The sequence below is a fragment of the Dendropsophus ebraccatus genome, chromosome 1, assembly GCF_027789765.1.
Source record: "Dendropsophus ebraccatus isolate aDenEbr1 chromosome 1, aDenEbr1.pat, whole genome shotgun sequence".
Lineage (NCBI taxonomy): Eukaryota > Metazoa > Chordata > Amphibia > Anura > Hylidae > Dendropsophus > Dendropsophus ebraccatus.
Genome location: NC_091454.1, coordinates 217861370 through 217882397, shown reverse-complemented (window position 1 = coordinate 217882397; position 21028 = coordinate 217861370). Strand labels below are relative to the sequence as shown.

The 21028-nt window shown below is 47.7% G+C and overlaps 2 protein-coding genes across 5 annotated transcripts; one reads left to right on the top strand and one right to left on the bottom strand.

The window, feature by feature from the left end:
* Nucleotides 1-12044, bottom strand: TAF6 (TATA-box binding protein associated factor 6). Of its 3 annotated transcripts, none has more exons than XM_069981781.1 (15): nt 11815-12040; nt 11271-11444; nt 8749-8835; nt 8470-8623; nt 7530-7586; nt 7324-7443; nt 7100-7242; nt 6935-7012; nt 5868-5969; nt 5574-5756; nt 4927-5001; nt 4717-4842; nt 4144-4317; nt 3767-3982; nt 1-391 (listed from the first exon to the last, which is right to left on the bottom strand). In XM_069981781.1, exons 2-15 carry the CDS (start codon nt 11418-11420, stop codon nt 167-169), a joined length of 1890 nt encoding a protein of 629 aa, XP_069837882.1. In that variant the 5' UTR covers nt 11421-11444; nt 11815-12040; the 3' UTR covers nt 1-166. The 3 variants fall into 3 exon arrangements, with proteins under 3 accessions (XP_069837882.1, XP_069837801.1, XP_069837938.1); XM_069981700.1 differs by having other exon boundaries at nt 11824-12040; XM_069981837.1 differs by lacking the exon at nt 3767-3982 and having other exon boundaries at nt 11824-12044.
* Nucleotides 12045-12434: 390 nt separating this feature from the next.
* MBLAC1 (metallo-beta-lactamase domain containing 1) lies at nt 12435-16605 on the top strand. 2 transcript variants are annotated; one of them, XM_069981579.1, is made up of 2 exons: nt 12435-12495; nt 14668-16605. In XM_069981579.1, exons 1-2 carry the CDS (start codon nt 12490-12492, stop codon nt 15316-15318), a joined length of 657 nt encoding a protein of 218 aa, XP_069837680.1. In that variant the 5' UTR covers nt 12435-12489; the 3' UTR covers nt 15319-16605. The 2 variants fall into 2 exon arrangements, with proteins under 2 accessions (XP_069837680.1, XP_069837593.1); XM_069981492.1 differs by lacking the exon at nt 12435-12495 and adding an exon at nt 12530-12585.
* The last annotated feature ends 4423 nt before the right edge of the window (nt 16606-21028 follow it).

Genomic DNA, 21028 nt, shown 5'->3' with positions numbered 1-21028 from the left:
GGTTTTTAAAATTTTATTAACAAAATGTTTATATCTATTGTTTTACACAAAATAAACAAGTTGTAATGCACGGACACAGTGTACATTACAACACTCGCACGCACACCCTCTCGCACACAGTCATCAGCCATACACACACATAAAAAAAAAAAAAAAAAAGTTTCTGTCACAAGCCAGGAGTGTCTATAGGAGGGGGAGGGGACGGCTGAGGGGTCTTGCTTTCTCCGGCAGGTGGGAGAGATACAACTATGTATTTCTGCATCCCACTACTGCCCCCGGTGGTGGATCCACCAACACCACTGTTCTGACCTCCTGACACTAGCTTCACAATGGGCTGGACTCCTGGGGGGCAGGGTGTGGAGGGGGAGGGGCCGCTGGAAGATGTCAGGACCTGCAATAGAAGTGATCAATTAATAAATGATAGTAGACAGTGACGAATCAAAAGGAAGAAAAAACATAAGAGATGAGCTGGAAGCAAGCAATATGAGAGGTCCGTGAAACAGGATGGAAGAGGAGGCGAGAGGGAGGGCATAGCGAGGGCATAGCGAGGGGGAGGGCATAGCGAGAGGAGGCGAGAGGGAGGGCATAGCGAGAGGAGGCGAGAGGGAGGGCATAGCGAGAGGAGGCGAGAGGGAGGGCATAGCGAGAGGGAGGGCATAGCGAGAGGGAGGGCATAGCGAGAGGAGGCGAGAGGGAGGGCATAGCGAGAGGGAGGGCATAGCGAGAGGAGGCGAGAGGGAGGGCATAGCGAGAGGAGGCGAGAGGGAGGGCATAGCGAGGGGGATGGCATAGCGAGAGGAGGCGAGAGGGAGGGCATAGCGAGAGGAGGCGAGAGGGAGGGCATAGCGAGAGGAGGCGAGAGGGAGGGCATAGCGAGAGGAGTCGAGAGGGAGGGCATAGCGAGAGGAGTCGAGAGGGAGGGCATAGCGAGAGGAGTCGAGAGGGAGGGCATAGCGAGAGGAGTCGAGAGGGAGGGCATAGCGAGAGGAGTCGAGAGGGTGGGCATAGCGAGAGGAGTCGAGAGGGAGGGCATAGCGAGAGGAGTCGAGAGGGAGGGCATAGCGAGAGGAGTCGAGAGGGAGGGCATAGCGAGAGGAGGCGAGAGGGAGGGCATAGCGAGAGGAGGCGAGAGGGAGGGCATAGAGAGAGGAGGCGAGAGGGAGGGCATAGAGAGAGGAGGCGAGAGGGAGGGCATAGCGAGAGGGAGGGCATAGCGAGAGGGAGGGCATAGCGAGCCAAGAGAGGAGACGAGAGGGAAGGCAAAAGAGGAATCAAGATGGCAAACAGAGAGAAGAAGAATGCATAAGAGTAAACCGTGAGCTGTAAGGGAAGGCAGAGAAAGCAGCTGAAAAAACACAAGAAGCAGCAGACTAGACCTAGAAAGAAATAGAAACTGCACAGAGAGCCAACAAAATGGGCTGAGGGCAAAGAGCAAACAATGTGGGCTGTAAGGAAATGGAGCAGAGATTCAAGAGCCATGTAGGGATTGTAGAACGAGCCGTAGGAAGAGGACCAAAAGAAAGTATAGAAAGAACCAAAGGAGAAGCCAAGACTGAGTCAGGGTCCTATTAGACGGGCAGATGACGGCCCAATCAATAATGTAAACGAGCATCGATCTGCTAGATTGGCACTTGTTTACCGAGCCTATTACACAGCTCAATCATTTAGCAAAGGCTGGAGATGTATGTGTATATATATATATATATATATATATATATCATTAGCGATGTCCGTGCAGCCCTTGCCCTAAACTGTTATACATTACCTGTCCATGCTCCCGATCTTCTCCTGTGCTTTGCTTGGTTTCCAGCACCGCGTGCTGCAGCTTCTTTGAGTGGGCAGGCCGCCCAGCCAATCACTGAATGCGGAGGTCCCGGACAGTGATTGGCTGAGTGGCCTGACAGTGCGCGGTGTCGGGAAGCAAGCAGAAGACAAAAGAGAAGATTGGGAGCGTGGACAGGTAACATATAAAGTTTGCTCAAACATCAGCCGTCAGCTGCGCCTTGCTATTATACGTAGCGATGCGCATTCAGCGGCCGATGATTTTAGGTCTGGAGCTAAAGATACTATCAGCTGATGATCGTTTCATCACTCAATTGTTGTCTTTATTACACAGAGCGGTAAGGAGCCATAGGAGCGCACTAAGAAGGAACGGCACAGTGAGCCAGGAGAGTGGGTGAAGAAGAAATGATAGAGGAAGCAAAAGGAAAACTGCAGAGCGAGCCAAGGGAGAGTACAGAGAGATGATCACATAGCGAGCCAAGGGAGAGTTCAGAGAGATGATCACATAGCGAGCCAAGGGAGAGTACAGAGAGATGATCACCTAGCGAGCCAAGGGAGAGTACAGAGAGATGATCACCTAGCGAGCCAAGGGAGAGTTCAGAGAGATGATCACCTAGCGAGCCAAGGGAGAGTTCAGAGAGATGATCGCCTAGCGAGCCAAGGGAGAGTTCAGAGAGATGATCGCCTAGCGAGCCAAGGGAGAGTTCAGAGAGATGATCACCTAGCGAGCCAAGGGAGAGTTCAGAGAGATGATCACCTAGCGAGCCAAGGGAGAGTACAGAGAGATGATCACCTAGCGAGCCAAGGGAGAGTACAGAGAGATGATCACCTAGCGAGCCAAGGGAGAGTTCAGAGAGATGATCACCTAGCGAGCCAAGGGAGAGTACAGAGAGATGATCACATAGCGAGCCAAGGGAGAGTACAGAGAGATGATCACCTAGCGAGCCAAGGGAGAGTTCAGAGAGATGATCACCTAGCGAGCCAAGGGAGAGTACAGAGAGATGATCACATAGCGAGCCAAGGGAGAGAATCACATAGCGAGCAAAGGGAGAGTACAGAGAGATGATCACATAGCGAGCCAATGGAGAGTACAGAGAGATGATCACATAGCGAGCCAAGGGAGAGTACAGAGAGATGATCACATAGCGAGCCAAGGGAGAGTACAGAGAGATGATCACATAGCGAGCCAAGGGAGAGTACAGAGAGATGATCACATAGCGAGCCAAGGGAGAGTACAGAGAGATGATCACATAGCGAGCCAAGGGAGAGTACAGAGAGATAATCACATAGCGAGCCAAGGGAGAGTTCAGAGAGATGATCACCTAGCGAGCCAAGGGAGAGTACAGAGAGATGATCACATAGCGAGCCAAGGGAGAGTACAGAGAGATGATCACATAGCGAGCCAAGGGAGAGTACAGAGAGATGATCACCTAGCGAGCCAAGGGAGAGTTCAGAGAGATGATCACCTAGCGAGCCAAGGGAGAGTACAGAGAGATGATCACATAGCGAGACAAGGGAGATGATCACATAGCGAGCCAAGGGAGAGTTCAGAGATGACCAAAAAACAAGCCAAAGAACAAACCGTATAACACAGTATAAAGAAGCAGCCAAGGGACCGAGCTAAGAGGTAACGCCACCGAGAACCAAGGGAGTGCTCTAAGATAGTGAGCTGCAGAGTCATACAAGGATGTAAGCTAAGGAATGGCAGAGCAAGCAATCAGGGAGCGGCGTGTGGAGTGAGACTGTCCAGGGTGAATCCCTGGGTGCAGAATGAGCCAGAAGCATGGAGGGGTAAGAGCTGAGGAGAGTAAAAGAATAGGAGAAAACAAAAGTTTTAAGGGGGAAGGAGGAGATACAAGAGTAACAGAAAGGAAAGCGGGGGGGGGGGGGGACAACTAAGGAGGGGAAGAGGATGATGAGCAGTAAGGAGGGAAGAGTATCTGATGGACAGATAGGAACAAAAGATGAGACAATGAGGAGTTACCTGGGTCCCGCTGCTCCCGGCTGAAGACACCACAATGTACTTGGTGGGTGGTGGTGACGGCTGGGTGGGAGTTGCAGAACGGGCACTCACTAAGGTCTGCACTGGCAAAGTCAAGGACCCAGTCAAGGACCCAGGCACCTTAATAATTCCTTGTGGACGAGGGGATGGCGTGATGGAGCCGGAGGATGGCTGAGAGAGAGTGAGAGTGGGACGTGGCTGAGAGAGAGAAGACACAAAGGAAGGAGAAGAGGAGGAGAGAGGAAGACGGAGACGAGAGGAAACACAAAAAACACATCATTAGGTGTCCATCAACAAGCTTCCCTGGGTCACATGCTACTGCTGGGGAACACTACAGAGCGATTACAGCTTAGTGTTACCTGGGTCACTGTCAGGGTGGTCCGGTTGACCTGTGGCCCCTGTAAGGCGCTCTGTGCTCTGGCCTTCAGCACATGGGAGCAGAGGGTAGGGCCTAAGAAGCCATAATCTGCCCGGTACGCGTCAGGAACGTCAGGGGGGGAACGAAGCTTTACCAGAACTGGGGCCGTGTGTTTCTGTGGGAAGAAAACTAATGTCATGCACAGTACCTAGTACTGAAGATCCCTCTCATACTGCTCCCTATCTTTAATTATTATAAATTGTTTTATTAAAGGGATTGTCCAGGATTTAAAAAAAAAAAAAAAAAAAAAAAAAAAAAAAAAGTGGAACTACAACTGAGCTCTATTCACTTCAATGGAACTGAGGTGCAATATCACACTCAAAAGGTGCGGTTTCTGGAGGAATAGGTCTATTATAGGGTAGCTCCTTTAATGTAAAATAATATGGCTGCCAACACTGGGAAATATAGGTATGCACTTCATTTAACGCCAATAGATGCCATAAAGTGCTACCCACAGCCACACACATCAAGAGGCTGTATGTGCAAAAACACATCATGCAGTACTAGACATTACCAGCAGGAGGCTCTGCACGTGGTCAGCTCCAATCTTATCGATGTTGGATAATACCGGGCCCTCCAGAACGTTGCGGAGTCTCTCCCCTTCCACTTGCAGCCGTGGAACAATCAGAGTTTTTATCACCTTAATAAAGAATACATGAAGGTTACCTCCAAATCCCATAATATACCCAATATCCCCAATGTCACATCCCCCGCCATAACTCACATCAGGACCCAACTCTGCCAGGCCGGCAATCGATCCGTATCGTGTGGTCCAGGGAGTACGGTCATCAACCCAACTCTGTACAGAAGAGAGAGAAGTAGTGATATCCAGGAGGAAGCAGAGAATATAGGTATATACTTCTATATAGGAGGCAGTATTATAGTAGTTATATTCTTGTATATAGGAGGCAGTATTATAGTAGATATATTCTTGTATATAGGAGCAGTATTATAGTAGTTATATTCCTGTATATAGGAGCAGTATTATAGTAGTTATATTCCTGTATATAGGAGCAGTATTATAGTAGTTATATTCTTGTATATAGGGGGCAGTATTATAGTAGTTATATTCCTGTACATAGGAGCAGTATTATAGTAGTTATATTCCTGTATATAGGGAGCAGTATTATAGTAGTTATATTCTTGTATATAGGGGGCAGTATTATAGTAGTTATATTCCTGTATATAGTAGCAGTATTATAGTAGTTATATTCCTGTATATAGGGAGCAGTATTATAGTAGTTATATTCTTGTATATAGGGGGCAGTATTATAGTAGTTATATTCCTGTATATAGTAGGCTGTATTATAGTAGTTATATTCCTGTATACTGTATAGGGAGCAGTATTATAGTAGTTATATTCTCTCTCACCTTAGTGAAGGTCTTGGTTATCCGTGATTGGATATTATTAGTGGTCGTGCTGAAGTTCTTGCAGATCTGTGCTATGAGTCGGGCAGCGAAGTCTCTCAGGGCCCAGTGATTGTCAACATCCGGCCTGAGACACAGCTGCCGACTGACTATACAGGTCATCACTGCCGGGATCAGCTCATGTAGCTACAGGAGAGGGGGAATAAAGCACAAAGTTAATTACCTATATGTTGTATAGGCTGCGGCTGACAAAAGACACCAGCTGGATCATTCATGATGAGACTCCCTCCTACTTACATATTTCTCCAGGTAGAGGGTGGGATTGTCCATCAGGGCCTTCACCATCCTCATGAGATAAATGAGCAGGGCCAGATTATTCTGGACAACATTGACACGTACCTGAGCAGGAAACAGAATTGTTTGTAAGGAGATATCCCCATTTATTATAATAGAGACATGGAGCTTGCATGAAGTTGTGTAAAGTAGATGTATCCAAGAGTGATGCAATGTGTGTTTTACCCCCAGTTAAAGGGAACCAATCACGCTGAATATGCCCCTAATGATAAGGAAACGTGCTGGTACATCACCCAGCACGCTTCCCAAACATGCCCCTGTACACTGTGTCCTCCTTGATTATACCTTAATCTTACTTTTCCGAAGTCCCGCGCTGTATAGTAGTTAGGTCTAAGTAGTCATGGTGGGCTGAACTAGTCACGGTCCTGGGCGTAGCTAGGCAGGGTCCTGGGCGGTTTCGAGTGCTGTAATAACGCCCAGGGGGGCATGATTCAAAGACCTGCGCTCCGCTGACGTCACCTCCGGCTTGCGATCCACATCCCTGGGCCTGCGTTCCGACGCGGCGACGTCTTCAGCATGCTGCGCATGCGCAGTGCGTCAGCGTCTTCTCCTGCCGTACTGCGCCTGTGCGGCATGCTGAAGATGTCACAGCTTTGCTGACGTGGAACGCAAGCCGGAGGTGACGTCAGCGGAGCGCAAGTCTTTGAATCACGCCCCCCTGGGCGTGATTACAGCGCTCAAACCCGCCCAGGACCCTGCCTGGCTACGCCCAGGACCGTGACTAGTTCAGCCCACCGTGCCTACTTAGAGCTAATTACCATACAGCGCGGGACTTCGGAAAAGTAAGATTACGGTGTAATCAAGGAGGACCCAGAGGGTACAGGGGCATGTTTGGGAAGCGTGCTGGGTGATGTACCAGCACGTTTCCTTATCATTAGGGGCATATTCGGCGTGATTGGTTCCCTTTAAAGCAACTGCCTCATTTACTAGTAAGTAACAGTACACGACATAGATGACCATAGACCTTGAGGAAGATTATGCCCTGATACCTCTCCCCTCCCAATACTCACCCCTTCTGAAATGAAGGTGCTAAAACGTGGCAGCATCTGATACAGGCCGGGGTCAGTGGCAATGCTCTGCAGTGCTTCCTGGAGAGAAACCATAAATGAGAGAGTGCCACGTGGCATAAACATACATGAAATACGAGCAGACATATCCCCACTGTATGTACATACCGCTCTTTTGGCCTCACAGGAGCCGACACAAGCCTCGGTGATCTCCTTGTAGTAAAGCTGCTGCTCCACAGACAGCTCGTGGATACTGCGAGGCTTCAGCTTCAGAGGGGCGCCCTCTATGATGGTGTTCTTCTTTTCTTTACCTGGACAGAGACAAGCCTCTTAGACATGACAAGGTACCATGTAATAACACAAAGGATCTCGTGTGTAAGCTGGACGCTCACCTTTTCCATCCACAGCATTGGTTCCCTGGCCTTTCCCTTTCAGGCCTCCGGCTTCCTCCTGTCCCGGTTTCACAGCCTTCAGAGGCTCGGTGGCCTCAACCTTCTGCTGCTCCTTGGGAACTGAAAAGAAAACGTTAACGCATACTATATAAAAATATACGAAGGAGAGTAAGATGGACATGAGAAGAGAGGATGAGACAACTCACCTGGTGGAGGGTTCTCCGGGATGGCCGGCTGCACTCCTTCAATACTCAGCCAATGGGCTACAAGATACAAACAGGGAGGTTAATAATACAATGTATACAGCGCCTGTCATTAGAACAGACCCAGAGCCACAAGGCCCCACCACCAAGGGCAAAGAGAGAGGACAAGGAGACAAGTACCTGAAGCCTTAAAGGAGAAGTCCGGCAAAAGTTTTTAAGTATTGCATTGCCCCCCAAAAGTTATACAAATCCCCAATATACACTTATTATAGGAAATGCTTATAAAGTGCTTTTTTCCCTGCACTTACTACTGCATCAAGGTATCACTTCCTGGATAACATGGTGATGTCACTTCCTGCATAACGTGGTGATGTCACTTCCTGAATAACGTGGTGATGTCACTTCCTGGACAACATGGTGATGTCACTTCCTGGACAACATGGTGATGTCACTTCCTGGACAACATGGTGATGTCACTTCCTGGACAACATGGTGATGTCACGACCTGACTCCCAGAGCTGTGCGGGCTGTGGCTGCTGGAGAGGATTATGGCAGAGCGATGCTCAGTGTCCCTCCAGTGCCCTGTGTCCCTCAGTGTCCCCCTGCCATCATCCTCTCCAGCAGCCACAGCCCGCACAGCTCTGGGAGTCAGGTCGTGACATCACCATGTTGTCCAGGAAGTGACATCACCATGTTGTCCAGGAAGTGAAGCCTTGATGCAGTAGTAAGTGCAGGGAAAAAAAACACTTTATAAGCATTTCCCGTAATAAGTGTATATTGGGGATTTGTATAACTTTTGTGGGGCAATGCAATACTTTTATAAAAATTTGCCGGACTTCTCCTTCAATGTGGTTACTACTTAACGCCAGACAAATCCAATTTAACGTTTGTCTTTTCCCACCAGGCTGACAGCAAAAGACGCATAAACCTTCAGGTAACTCACCTTTCAAGGAAACATCGAGGGGCACACGAGGCAGCGGGGTGCTGATTATATCGCACAGGTCCACCTCCTTCTCCTCATAGAAGTGCAGCTCACGGCCTCCGCCGCTGGCATAACGGAAGGGCAGGAACTCCTTAGCGTGGAATCCATATATCGGCTGGAGGAGTGAGGAGAGACAGTGGTATAGAGACTATATAATCTACAGTACTTTACTGGAATAGGGCGAGCAAAACAAAGCAGGGGAGGGTAATATCAGTGCCCAATGTGCCCACACCTTCTTACCTCTACATTCTTCAGCTTCAGAGCAGCATCAATGTCATTGGGGGTCAGTTTCTGTCTCTTACCCACATGCATAAACTTCATGGAATCCTGGAGGGAAGAGGAGACGCGAGGATCAGTGACAGGTGATGAGAAGCACAGAAGGACTATGGGGGTAAAGAATATTAATACTGTACTGGTTCTGGGAACGAGAAGGTGCAGCAGTGTGGAAGCGGGGAATGAGAAATCGGACGCCACAGTCGGGCACCATGAGAACAAGAAAAGTGCTGCACTCTAGCATGGGGGGGAATAATAAGAGGGCTGCACTCTAGCATGGGGGGGAATAATAAGAGCCGTGCTGCACTCTAGCATGGGGGGGAATAATAAGAGCCGTGCTGCACTCTAGCATGGGGGGGAATAATAAGAGCCGTGCTGCACTCTAGCATGGGGGGGAATAATAAGAGCCGTGCTGCACTCTAGCATGGGGGGGAATAATAAGAGCCGTGCTGCACTCTAGCATGGGGGGGGAATAATAAGAGCCGTGCTGCACTCTAGCATGGGGGGGGAATAATAAGAGCCGTGCTGCACTCTAGCATGGGGGGGGAATAATAAGAGCCGTGCTGCACTCTAGCATGGGGGGGGAATAATAAGAGCCGTGCTGCACTCTAGCATGGGGGGGGAATAATAAGAGCCGTGCTGCACTCTAGCATGGGGGGGAATAATAAGAGCCGTGCTGCACTCTAGCATGGGGGGGAATAATAAGAGCCGTGCTGCACTCTAGCATGGGGGGGAATAATAAGAGCCGTGCTGCACTCTAGCATGGGGGGGAATAATAAGAGCCGTGCTGCACTCTAGCATGGGGGGGAATAATAAGAGCCGTGCTGCACTCTAGCATGGGGGGGAATAATAAGAGCCGTGCTGCACTCTAGCATGGGGGGGAATAATAAGAGCCGTGCTGCACTCTAGCATGGGGGGGAATAATAAGAGCCGTGCTGCACTCTAGGACCAGGGCAATAATAAGAGCGCTGCACTCTAGCACCAGGGCAATAATAAGAGCGCTGCACTCTAGGACCAGGGCAATAATAAGAGCGCTGCACTCTAGGACCAGGGCAATAATAAGAGCGCTGCACTCTAGCACCAGGGCAATAATAAGAGCGCTGCACTCTAGCACCAGGGCAATAATAAGAGCGCTGCACTCTAGCACCAGGGCAATAATAAGAGCGCTGCACTCTAGCACCAGGGCAATAATAAGAGCGCTGCACTCTAGCACCAGGGCAATAATAAGAGCGCTGCACTCTAGCACCAGGGCAATAATAAAAGCGCTGCACTCTAGCACCAGGGCAATAATAAGAGCGCTGCACTCTAGCACCAGGGCAATAATAAGAGCGCTGCACTCTAGCACCAGGGCAATAATAAGAGCGCTGCACTCTAGCACCAGGGCAATAATAAGAGCGCTGCACTCTAGCACCAGGGCAATAATAAGAGCGCTGCACTCTAGCACCAGGGCAATAATAAGAGCGCTGCACTCTAGCACCAGGGCAATAATAAGAGCGCTGCACTCTAGCACCAGGGCAATAATAAGAGCGCTGCACTCTAGCACCAGGGCAATAATAAGAGCGCTGCACTCTAGCACCAGGGCAATAATAAGAGCGCTGCACTCTAGCACCAGGGCAATAATAAGAGCGCTGCACTCTAGCACCAGGGCAATAATAAGAGCGCTGCACTCTAGCACCAGGGCAATAATAAGAGCGCTGCACTCTAGCACCAGGGCAATAATAAGAGCGCTGCACTCTAGCACCAGGGCAATAATAAGAGCGCTGCACTCTAGCACCAGGGCAATAATAAGAGCGCTGCACTCTAGCACCAGGGCAATAATAAGAGCGCTGCACTCTAGCACCAGGGCAATAATAAGAGCGCTGCACTCTAGCACCAGGGCAATAATAAGAGCGCTGCACTCTAGCACCAGGGCAATAATAAGAGCGCTGCACTCTAGGACCAGGGCAATAATAAGAGCGCTGCACTCTAGGACCAGGGCAATAATAAGAGCGCTGCACTCTAGGACCAGGGCAATAATAAGAGCGCTGCACTCTAGGACCAGGGCAATAATAAGAGCGCTGCACTCTAGGACCAGGGCAATAATAAGAGCGCTGCACTCTAGGACCAGGGCAATAATAAGAGCGCTGCACTCTAGGACCAGGGCAATAATAAGAGCGCTGCACTCTAGCACCAGGGCAATAATAAGAGCGCTGCACTCTAGCACCAGGGCAATAATAAGAGCGCTGCACTCTAGCACCAGGGCAATAATAGAGCGCTGCACTCTAGGACCAGGGCAATAATAAGAGCCCTGCACTCTAGGACCAGGGCAATAATAAGAGCGCTGCACTCTAGCACCGGGGCAATAATAAGAGCGCTGCACTCTAGCACCAGGGCAATAATAAGAGCGCTGCACTCTAGGACCAGGGCAATAATAAGAGCGCTGCACTCTAGCACCAGGGCAATAATAAGAGCGCTGCACTCTAGGACCGGGCCTGTAGGGGACGTCTAACCTGGAAGACTTCCTTTATCCTGAAGCTGACTTCCTGGGCGAGCAGCTGGCAGGTCTCCTCTGACATCTGGGAGACTCCTATGGACTCGGCGATCACCTTCATGGACTCGCTGGGGAGCACGGCGTTACCGATCTTCTTCCCCTCCGCCATGACGGGAGAGCGCGTCAGGAGAGCCTGGAGGAGGAGGGAGCAGACATGGCGGAGTCACCAGGGGCCTCACATATCCTGCTCCTGTATGAAGAGGTTCTGCAGCAGCTGAGGCTTACAGTACAATGTAATGGCTCCTAATATAGTCTGATGTGACCCCACAGGTTATTGTCCTGTCATACCGGGATATGTTAGTCACTATATGATTACTAATGTTAGGTTATATTTACCATATTACCCCAATTTCCTCCCAGCAGTTACCATAGAGACCACAAGCTCCTGATTTGCCCCCAATTCCCCTCGTACCTGCTTCCTATAACCCTCCTGCCCCCCATGCGTCTATAATAACCCGTACATTATAATAATCCACCCTATTATAACGTTATAACCCGCTCACAGCACTCACAGCCGCTCTCCTGCACGGACTCCACAATTACTTCCGGTTTCAAGGTAAACTTCCGGCTGTCTCCATATCAATAACATCCTGGCAGGACGGTATACAAACGTATCACTAAAGAAATATCAAGACGTCTACTCCAACTGTTCTTAGATAATCTATTCGTTAATAAAGCAAAAACTTATCATTAATCATGTGTTCACAATTATCTGCCTCCCTCCTTAGAGTAGCATCGTAACCGAGCTAACGTGCACCTTCCAGGACCTGACGGGAGGCGTAGCGTCATCGAGCGCTTCACGCATGCGTAGAAAAAGGCCCGAGTTAAACTATACGCATGCGCATAAAATGAAACCGAATGCCCGCGCTGGCGCGGCGCATGCGCGTTCAGATTCGTCTCGTTATGATATAAATAGCACGATATTGCCCAAAAGATTTATACAAAAATGCAGCCGCTGTAGATGAGGTATATAATGAGATGATATTAATTATACGTGTGCCGTGTGGGATTATGGGAGATGTAGTTTTATTAACGATTAGGAACGCCTCTCTGTTCTGTGATTGGTTGAGAGGAGGGATGTGGCGTGATGGACGGGTATGTGATCCAATCAGAATGAAGAGAACCGTTTTGCTGGGTATGGCGTATTCCTAGCTATATTAGACCAGTGCAGCGGCAGGATGGAGGTGAGAGACGTGGGGTGATTGGAGCTTGGCTGAGTTTGATCATTGCTCACTTTATACGACCTGGGTTTTTTTTGGATGATAATTTTAAAGGTGATCTTTCCCCCTTTTCTGCATAGTAGAGCCACTAAACCCAGCAAAAGTGTGCCCGCACCGCCAGTGCCTCAAGCACTGTCACATGCAATATTTAAAGGGATAATTAAGTGTGTAAATATATGTTTACTAAAATCTGATTAATATGGCCGGCTGAGATAGGGAATGTTATGAATACGGCCAGGAGAGATTTAAACACTCCAATTATCAGCCAGGAATGTGTCCAGAAACGCCCATTCAGCTGATGATCGTCTCTTTTAAAGGTGACAGTGATCAGGCTTAGGGCAGAAAAGCGCCTGATCCTCAGCTGATCCTATGCTGCTTTCAAAATCTGTCACTGTCGGCCACACATCTCCCTGTATAAACACTGGTTGTGCGGCCAATAGCAATATATTCTAATGGCCTCAAGAATGATCCAGTGATCGTTAGTTTGGCCTGGCCACTTAATTATTAGTGCCTTCTGAAGATACTGCAAACTCGCTGTTGCTGATTAGCACTCGTCTGTGGCCGTGGGTGCCTGAAGACTGATTTGTGTAAAGGGTTACGAGACAAGAGAGGAAATATGGTTAATATAGCTGGAAGAGATAGGAAATCTTACAAAGATGGCCAAATGAGACTAAGGGTACTATTACACAAAGGGATTATCGGCCGTATTTGGCTAATTAAGGGCCATTCTGGCTAATAATCATTTTGTGTAATAGCTCATGTTGAAGGGCAGCTATCAGCCAACATGCACAATATCAGCATGAACCGAAATCACAATAACGATAGTGACGGTCTGCTGGCCACCGCTCCTCATGATCGCGGTGGCAGCGGACCACCACTATCTTCTGTGTGCCACCCTGACGATCCAAGGATCCCTGCTTGCTGTCTGTGTGTGTGTAATAGCACCAACAGTGATCGGGAACGAGGAGCAAGTGAGCGCTGACCTGACAGGTCGGCGATTACTCGCTCCTAAATATCGGGCCGTGTAATAGGACCCTTACTAAGAGAGAAGACGAAATATGGTAATGTGGCTGGGAGAGAGAAAATAGGATCAATATCACAGGAACAGAAAAAAATATTAATATGGTCCTGTCCTGCCAATGTCTCCTTGCTCGTTCAGCGCCATCAGCAAAGGGGTTATCCAGTGTTAGAAAAACATGGCCACTTTCTTCCAGAGACAGCATCGCTCTTGTCTTGTTTCAAGTTCAGGTGTGATTTGCAATTAAGCTCCATTCACTTCAGTAGAACTGAGTTGCAAACCCTGCAAGCAAACTGGACACAAGAGTGGTGCAGTCTCTAGGAGAAAGTTGCCATGTTTTTCTAACACTGGATAAGGGTGGGCTCATACTGAGGAATTCTCGCGGATAATGTCAGTGGAATTCCGCAGTATGTCCGCGCGCCTTTCCGCCGGCTCCATAGACACCATTCTATAGGCCGGCGTATTCCGCTATCTGCCAAAAGAAGTGACTTGTCACTTCTTTCGGCGGATAGCGGAATACGCCGGCCCATTGAATGGTGTCTACGGAGCCGGCGGAAAGGCGCTCGGCCGTGCGTGCGGACATACTGCGGAATTCCTCAGTATGAACCCACCCTAACACTTTTAAAGAGATTATCCAGGATTATAGGAAACATAGCTACTTTCTTTCAAAAACCGTGCCACCCCTGTCTCCAGGTTGTGTGTGGTATTACAATTCTGCTCCATTTATTTCAATGGAACTGAGCTGCAATAGGACAAATGAACTGAGGATACTGTTTCTGGAAGAAAGTGGCTATGTTCCTGATAACCCCTTAGGGTATAAACCCACACACCGTAAACGCAGCGTATTTACTGCTGCGATACGCAGCAAATACGCAGCAAACACGCAGCAAATACGCAGCAGATTAGATCTAAATAACTGAACACAGCATCAAACCTGTACCAACAAATCTGCAGCGTATTTGCTGCGTATTTGTTGCGTATCTGCTGTGTATACGGTGTGTGGGTTTGTACCCTTAAACACAAAACAGACTGGTTGCTATGCATGTGTGGTCAGACGGTCTGGTTGCTATGCATGTGTGGTCATATTTGACCATGACTTTTTTTTGCTTTCCCCATAGTATGTGACGTCTCCGCTCTCCTCCCATGACATTCCCGGCACCCCTCATTCTGTACATATCCTTTTGGAAGGTTACTGCAGGGATGTGGGCACTGATCGTTTCCAGGCTGATGGCTCAGTCACCCTCATCCGCGGCCCCCTGACTGTTCTGGTAGACACTGCAGGCCCTTGGTCCAGGGATTTCATCCTTGATTCCCTGCAGAGCCGCGGGGTCGCCCCCGAGGATGTGACACACGTGATTTGCACACATGGACATTCTGATCACGTGGGTAACTTGAACCTGTTCACCAACGCTGAGATCCTGGTGTCTTATGATCTGTGGCGAGACGGGTCCTATGTTTCCCATAACTTCCGGAGTGGAGAGACTTACTTCTTACCTGGAGGAGAAGGACTTAAGGTTGTGCCAACCCCAGGGCACACAGGAAGTGACGTCACGCTCCTGGTCCCGGGCACAACACTTGGCACGGTGGCAGTCGCCGGGGACGTGTTCGAAAGAGAAGGCGATGAGGACACTTGGAGGGAACTTAGTGAAAACCCAGAAATTCAGGAGAAGAGTCGAAAGAACCTTCTGGGACTGGCAGATGTCATTGTGCCAGGACATGGTCCTCCATTCAGAGTCATCCGTGCCGGACAGGAGCCCGAGAGAACATGAGCATCACCGCTCTATGTTGTACTGAAGTCCATACACAGTGACGTTCCTTCAGCATTTTATAATGCAGAAGGATCAGAGAGTGAGAATAGCTTAGGTTCTTTTCTCTTACCGCAGAGTTTTACCTACTTTTCTATGACTGTCTATTAATTCAGAGGAGATTGTTAGCCAGCTTTTCCAGGCTCCCGAATGGAAGACTCTGTATGAAGCCGTTGGTTATGGCAGGAACTAGTGACAAGTGTTGAGTAGAGATGGCGAACTGTCCGTGTCCAGGAACATTCTTCGAACCTGAATGCTCAGCATTTGATTCCCTGCGGCTGCAGAAGTTTGATGCCATTCTAGGGAGTGCTGGAAAACATGGATACAGCCAGACTTCTGCAGCTGTGGGGAGTCAAATACTGAGAATTCGGGTACAGAAAACATTGCCGAACCCGAACAGTTCAACATCTCTGCTCAACACTACTGGTGCTGACCCCATCTACACAATGGCATTCATGGGTGGGTGGAGGTAATGTCTTCATACTTTGGTGCTATGGTAATGGATTGAATTATAACTGCTATGTTACTGCTATGAGGTAAATCTGGTGAAGTCTCTTATGTACTGTGTGTTTACTGGTTCTAGTATGTTATTTTTATTTATGATCGGGATCATAGGTACCCCCACACCACTGGAGACCAGCAGAAAGGAAGACGACAAATTCTCTGCCACCTTAGACCACCAAGAAAGTGGGCATTAACACCTCCGGTACCGGTCCAGTACCACCAGAGAATCTGGCGTTAACCTCTCCACCACCTTGGAAAGCAGAAAGGGTATTCTAAGCTCCCATAACTACTCCATGGATGGGTGTCCGACTGCTAGGACTCCCACCAATCACAAGAACTGAAGAATGTCCCCTGAATGAATGGAGTGCAGTCATTCACACTAATTGTTCTTTGGTGGTGATCTTTAAGTTCAGTAGTGAATGAAAAAAACAGTGGCCGTGGACATGCGTTGCACTCCATTTCGGAGATAATTTTTCTCCTGAAGTAAGATCAGTGCATTCATTCGCACCAATATCCGGCCAATCACGTGGTCACTGTTCTCAGTTAATTTAGGGTACAATCTTCCTTCGTTAACAGGTTCGGTGAATGTCACAGCAGATGTAGCCCCCCCACCATACAGCTTTCTATACCCTATTTGCAGGAGTTGTGAACACCCTATTAACCCCTAGCCAACTGGGAAATCTGTGGACCACTGGGAAAGTGGGTTATAACACATCCACTACTTTAGGCCACTAGAGATGCATACAAGAACTTCTTCACCAGCCCAGACCACCAGGGAAGATGGCATTAACTTACCCAACACTCCAGACTCTAGTAATAACTGCGAGACCACCAGGGATTTCTGGACGTCAATTAAAAACTTTTTTTTTTTTGTCATAACGTGCATCTTATTCTTTTGCCTATGTGCTAGACCACAGAAAGGAAAGTGTTGTCATGGTGGACAGTGAGTAGAGACTGCTGCCACCATGCCTGTACCATCAAAAACTTTTTCCCTACTTTCCCATGACACCATATATTCTGCAGGCTATCAGTGTTATGTTATTCTTACTGCTTGGTGACGCATTCAGAGATTTGATCCATCTTTATCAGCTCCTCATGACATCAGAGATGACCTGTAATAACCAGCCGTATCAGCCTCAAGGAGTCATAGGTTTCCCTGAGATGTTTTAAATTCTTATCTATTCGTAAAGCACCTATATATTCGCACAGCTCACCGTCAGTGTGTGATAGGAAACTCACGTATAAATGAGTGGAACGTACAAACCCAGTGTTGCTGTTGTTTATGGTCGGATCCAAACTCAGATCTCCATTGTTCGTAAAATTTTAGATTTTACTCCGTTACTTTTCTCTCAGATTTCTTCCCAAACCTCTCCCATTTTAGACGTCCCAACAAGCCTACTTGTTCTACCTCTGTGCTGTTATGGTATATTGAGGTACCATGCCAAAGAGTGAAATCGATGAAGACCCCAACTCTTTATCCTTAACCCCTTCAAAGCAGAGTGGATATCTGGGGCAAGGAACTCACAGGGTGTTGCCCTTAGGGTACTATTACACTAAGCGATTATTTGGAGTTCTTGGAGATTATTGGGTGTACATTCACGATGTCGGCTGATCGTTGTCTTTCTGCATGAGCCAAAATGCAGATAACGATAGCATTGGTCTGCTGGCTGGTGATTCTCGTAACAGGAGCGGTGGCAGTAGACCGCTGCTATCTCCTATGGGCTATGACTTCTCCCGCTCTTACCCACTCACTGTCAGTGCATGTAATACTGCCGACAGCAAGTCGGGAACAAGAGGTCAGCACTCTCTTGCTCTTAATATCGGGCTGTGTATAAGGATCCTTAGTATGCTCATCCTTGACATCTGCTGACATGGTACAGAAGGATGAAGAAGAGGAATAGTCATTCAGGCACTAAGTCGTAGCAGGCACAGTTAATCCAAATTCAGGTCACAGGTCAGGACAGGCGTCAGGGTTTGGATGTTTGTGACATGGAACTTCCAGGATGTTACCCTAAGGCCCCATTCATACATGCGTAATTCTGTCTGCAGTTGTGGATCTGCAATTATGGACAATTACACTGACCCATTATTAAAATGGGTGATTTGTTGTTGCACGGATCCGTAAAAACTATGTATAAAGAAATCAATAGGTCGGCAATCTGTCCACATTGTCTGTCCACATTGCTGATTAGCAATTGCAGACATAATATGCAGTTGTGTAAAAGGATCCTTAATGTGGCCGCCATTGACAGCTGTGGACGTGGTACAGAAGGAAGTAGCAGAGAATTTGTCATTCGGGCACTAGGTCGGGGCAGGCAGATATTCAGGTTGCAGGCAGTGGACAGAAGATTGGCAAAGTAAGTCGAGTTGAACACAGGAGAAGTAGATTCATAGCACAACTTAGCACATTATTATAGATTGTTATTGCTCAAGTGAGAGTAAGAAGCCCCCCTATATAAACAGGGATCCATGAGGGATTGCTAAGTACAACATGCTGACCCTTCAAATCTAAAAGAGCACTAGCTAGCTAGAACCAAGTGGCGGTGACATGTAGTCTGACATTGCCGGGAGATGTGTGGAGGGAGCAGTAGGTACCAAAACCAAAACACCCACTCATGAGGAGGTGTTCTGGTTGTGATGGATTTTTTTTCCTATAGCCAGAGACCAAGACATTCATATAAAGATCATCATTAGAGATGAGCGAACCTCGAGCATGCTCGAGTCCATCCGAACCCGATCGTTCGGCATTTGATTAGCCAGGGCTTTGAACTTGGATAAAGCCCTAAGGTTATCTGAAAAACATGAATACAGCCAATGACTATATCCATGTTTTCCACATAGCCTTATGGCTTTATCCAACTTCAGCAGCCACCACTAATCTAATGCCGAACGATCGGGTTCGGATGGACTCGAGCATGCTCCAGGTTCGCTCATCTCTAATCATCATCCATTTGTTAATGGAAGGTTAAACCTTGAAGAAATCTTCACTTTTTTGAGTGTGACCTTATGCAGCCCAATAGTGAAGGTAACAAGCTCTTTGGTTCAGGATGTTGGACAAATACTCATTGTCCCATGTGGGTGACCACAATATGGTGGCAGGAAGTTCTGTACAATAGAGTGCCTCTCCATGTCACACAGACTTGCTTCAGGACCTCCTCACTGGGAAGATGAAGACAAATCACAAGATCACAACCCCCTAATCGTCATTCTGTGTTAAGAACAGAGATACAGTTTATGTAGTGATCACCATTAGGGACATGTGGTAAAGGACTGTGGGCCGGTGAGGCTATTGGTAGGGAGACCATTCTATAGACCTACTTGATGTCTCGCCATATGTTGTCTTGTAGAGTTGAGCACGCTCAAGTACGATCGTTCGGCATTTAAATAACGGTGGCTAAGGAAGTTGGATGCAGCCGTAGGGAGTCCGTTCATCTCTATTGTCAACTCTTGTAGTGGAGAATACCTGGAACCCTGTTCAATCACACATAGACCTATAGGCACTCGATGTACAGAAGTATGATGTCTTGGCTGTACATCGAGTTCCTGGAACTCAGTACAGGAGCTAAAATAGGCCATACAGATCCCTACTGCAGACCCATAGTCACTTATTATATGACCATATGGTGCCGTGGCAACCTTTATAGTAGAGAATGCCTGAGACTTTGTATAGTGGTGTATAGAGTCCCTAAAGGTTCATATTACAGACCCATAGAGACCTATAGATACAGAGTCACCACTGATATCTCAGTATCTGCCCCCTATAAAGTTGAATATACATGCGTTAACTTGCCCCCAGTCCAATGCTATTTCTGATGCTGGTTGTTTGGACCACTTCCTGTTAGAGATCATCATGGAAACTTCTGGACATGTTTCATACTACAAGGGGAAATCAATAACTTATTGATCTGCGTCTGGTGAAATCTGTGGCATCATGTCTATTGATCCGGGCTGGAGACGCATCCCCTTACCGAGCTGCTCCACTGCACTGTCTTCGCGGGCAGAGTCCAGGGCAGGGCGGGGGCTGTTATCAGAGGGCGCCCTTCGTGTATCTGTCACCGATATTATCAGACCATCTTATCAGTGTACTCTTTATACTGTAGCTCTCGCTTCCTCTTATATCAGGTCCGTGACCTCTACATAGCCAACGCAATTTCACAATCTACAACCGTCAACCTTTTCTTTTTATGGATTGAGTTGCATTATGTCATCATGATAGAATTTATACAGGCAACCCCCCCCCCCAGTGACTACCTTTTAGTCAGTTTCTTAAAGGGCAGCTCTAGTCACTTTTAACTTGACTATTCACATAGTGAGAACCTTGCTTGAGTCACTTACTAAAAATATTTTATAACACAAAGTTTGCTTATCCTCAGTATTATTATTATCTATAATTCCCTCCCATCATGCCTCGGGAAAAGAAGCAGATTTAGAATTTTATTTCAAGTGGGCGGAGCTTATTCCTGTGCTTGTCGGGGCAAAAAGGAATGAAGGTGTAAAGCCCATAGACTTCAATGGGTAGTTTGATTGTGACTTTGGCCTACTTACTGATCAGTTGTTTGTTTGGGACTCTCTGCAAACCCTCTGCATAACCACCATATCAGTTCCACTTTGGAAGGAAGTTTACTAACAATGGCATAGCTCTCAGTTTTATTAAGGGGTGCTGGCCCTTTAATAAATCTGCTCCCGTGTAGCTGGCAAACAGAAATCTATACCAGTTCTACTAAAGAGGTTATCCAGCGTTAGAAAAACATGGCCACATATAAGGGTGGTTAACCACTTTTTCATGTATGTCAAACATGAAATATATTGTAATGGAAAATTGGAGACAAAAACCTCAGTGTGAACCTGGACTAAATTAAGGTGGTAAATCGTCATTGATAAATTCCTCCCCTTTCATTTTCTAAAAGCGGATAGAACAAAAAAAATTGGTAACTCAGTTTTCCCAAAATAGAAAATGACAAATTAAAAAAAAAAAAAGATAAAAATAGATAAGCGGTGAGGATGAATAATCCATAATGTGGAGTACTGGCTGGGTGCGAGTATTGAAGTGTGTATGACCCATAGAGTGGAGGAGTCCAGGGGTTTATGGCTTGTTTGATCTGTTTATGGCTTAGATAAGATGGGAACAGGTTGCAGTCTGTGACAGGCACCAACATCATCTAACTCCTAT

Bases quoted from the DNA above. Each gene is read 5' to 3' on its own strand.
- TAF6 (XM_069981781.1), bottom strand. From the start codon at position 11,420: ATGGCGGAGGGGAAGAAGATCGGTAACGCCGTGCTCCCCAGCGAGTCC. The intron at 7,587-8,469 runs GTGAGTTACCTG...TGTATCTTGTAG, and splicing joins CCTCGATGTTTCCTTGAAAG to CCCATTGGCTGAGTATTGAA. The intron at 3,983-4,143 runs GTAACACTAAGC...TCTCTCTCTCAG, and splicing joins CCACCCTGACAGTGACCCAG to CCACGTCCCACTCTCACTCT.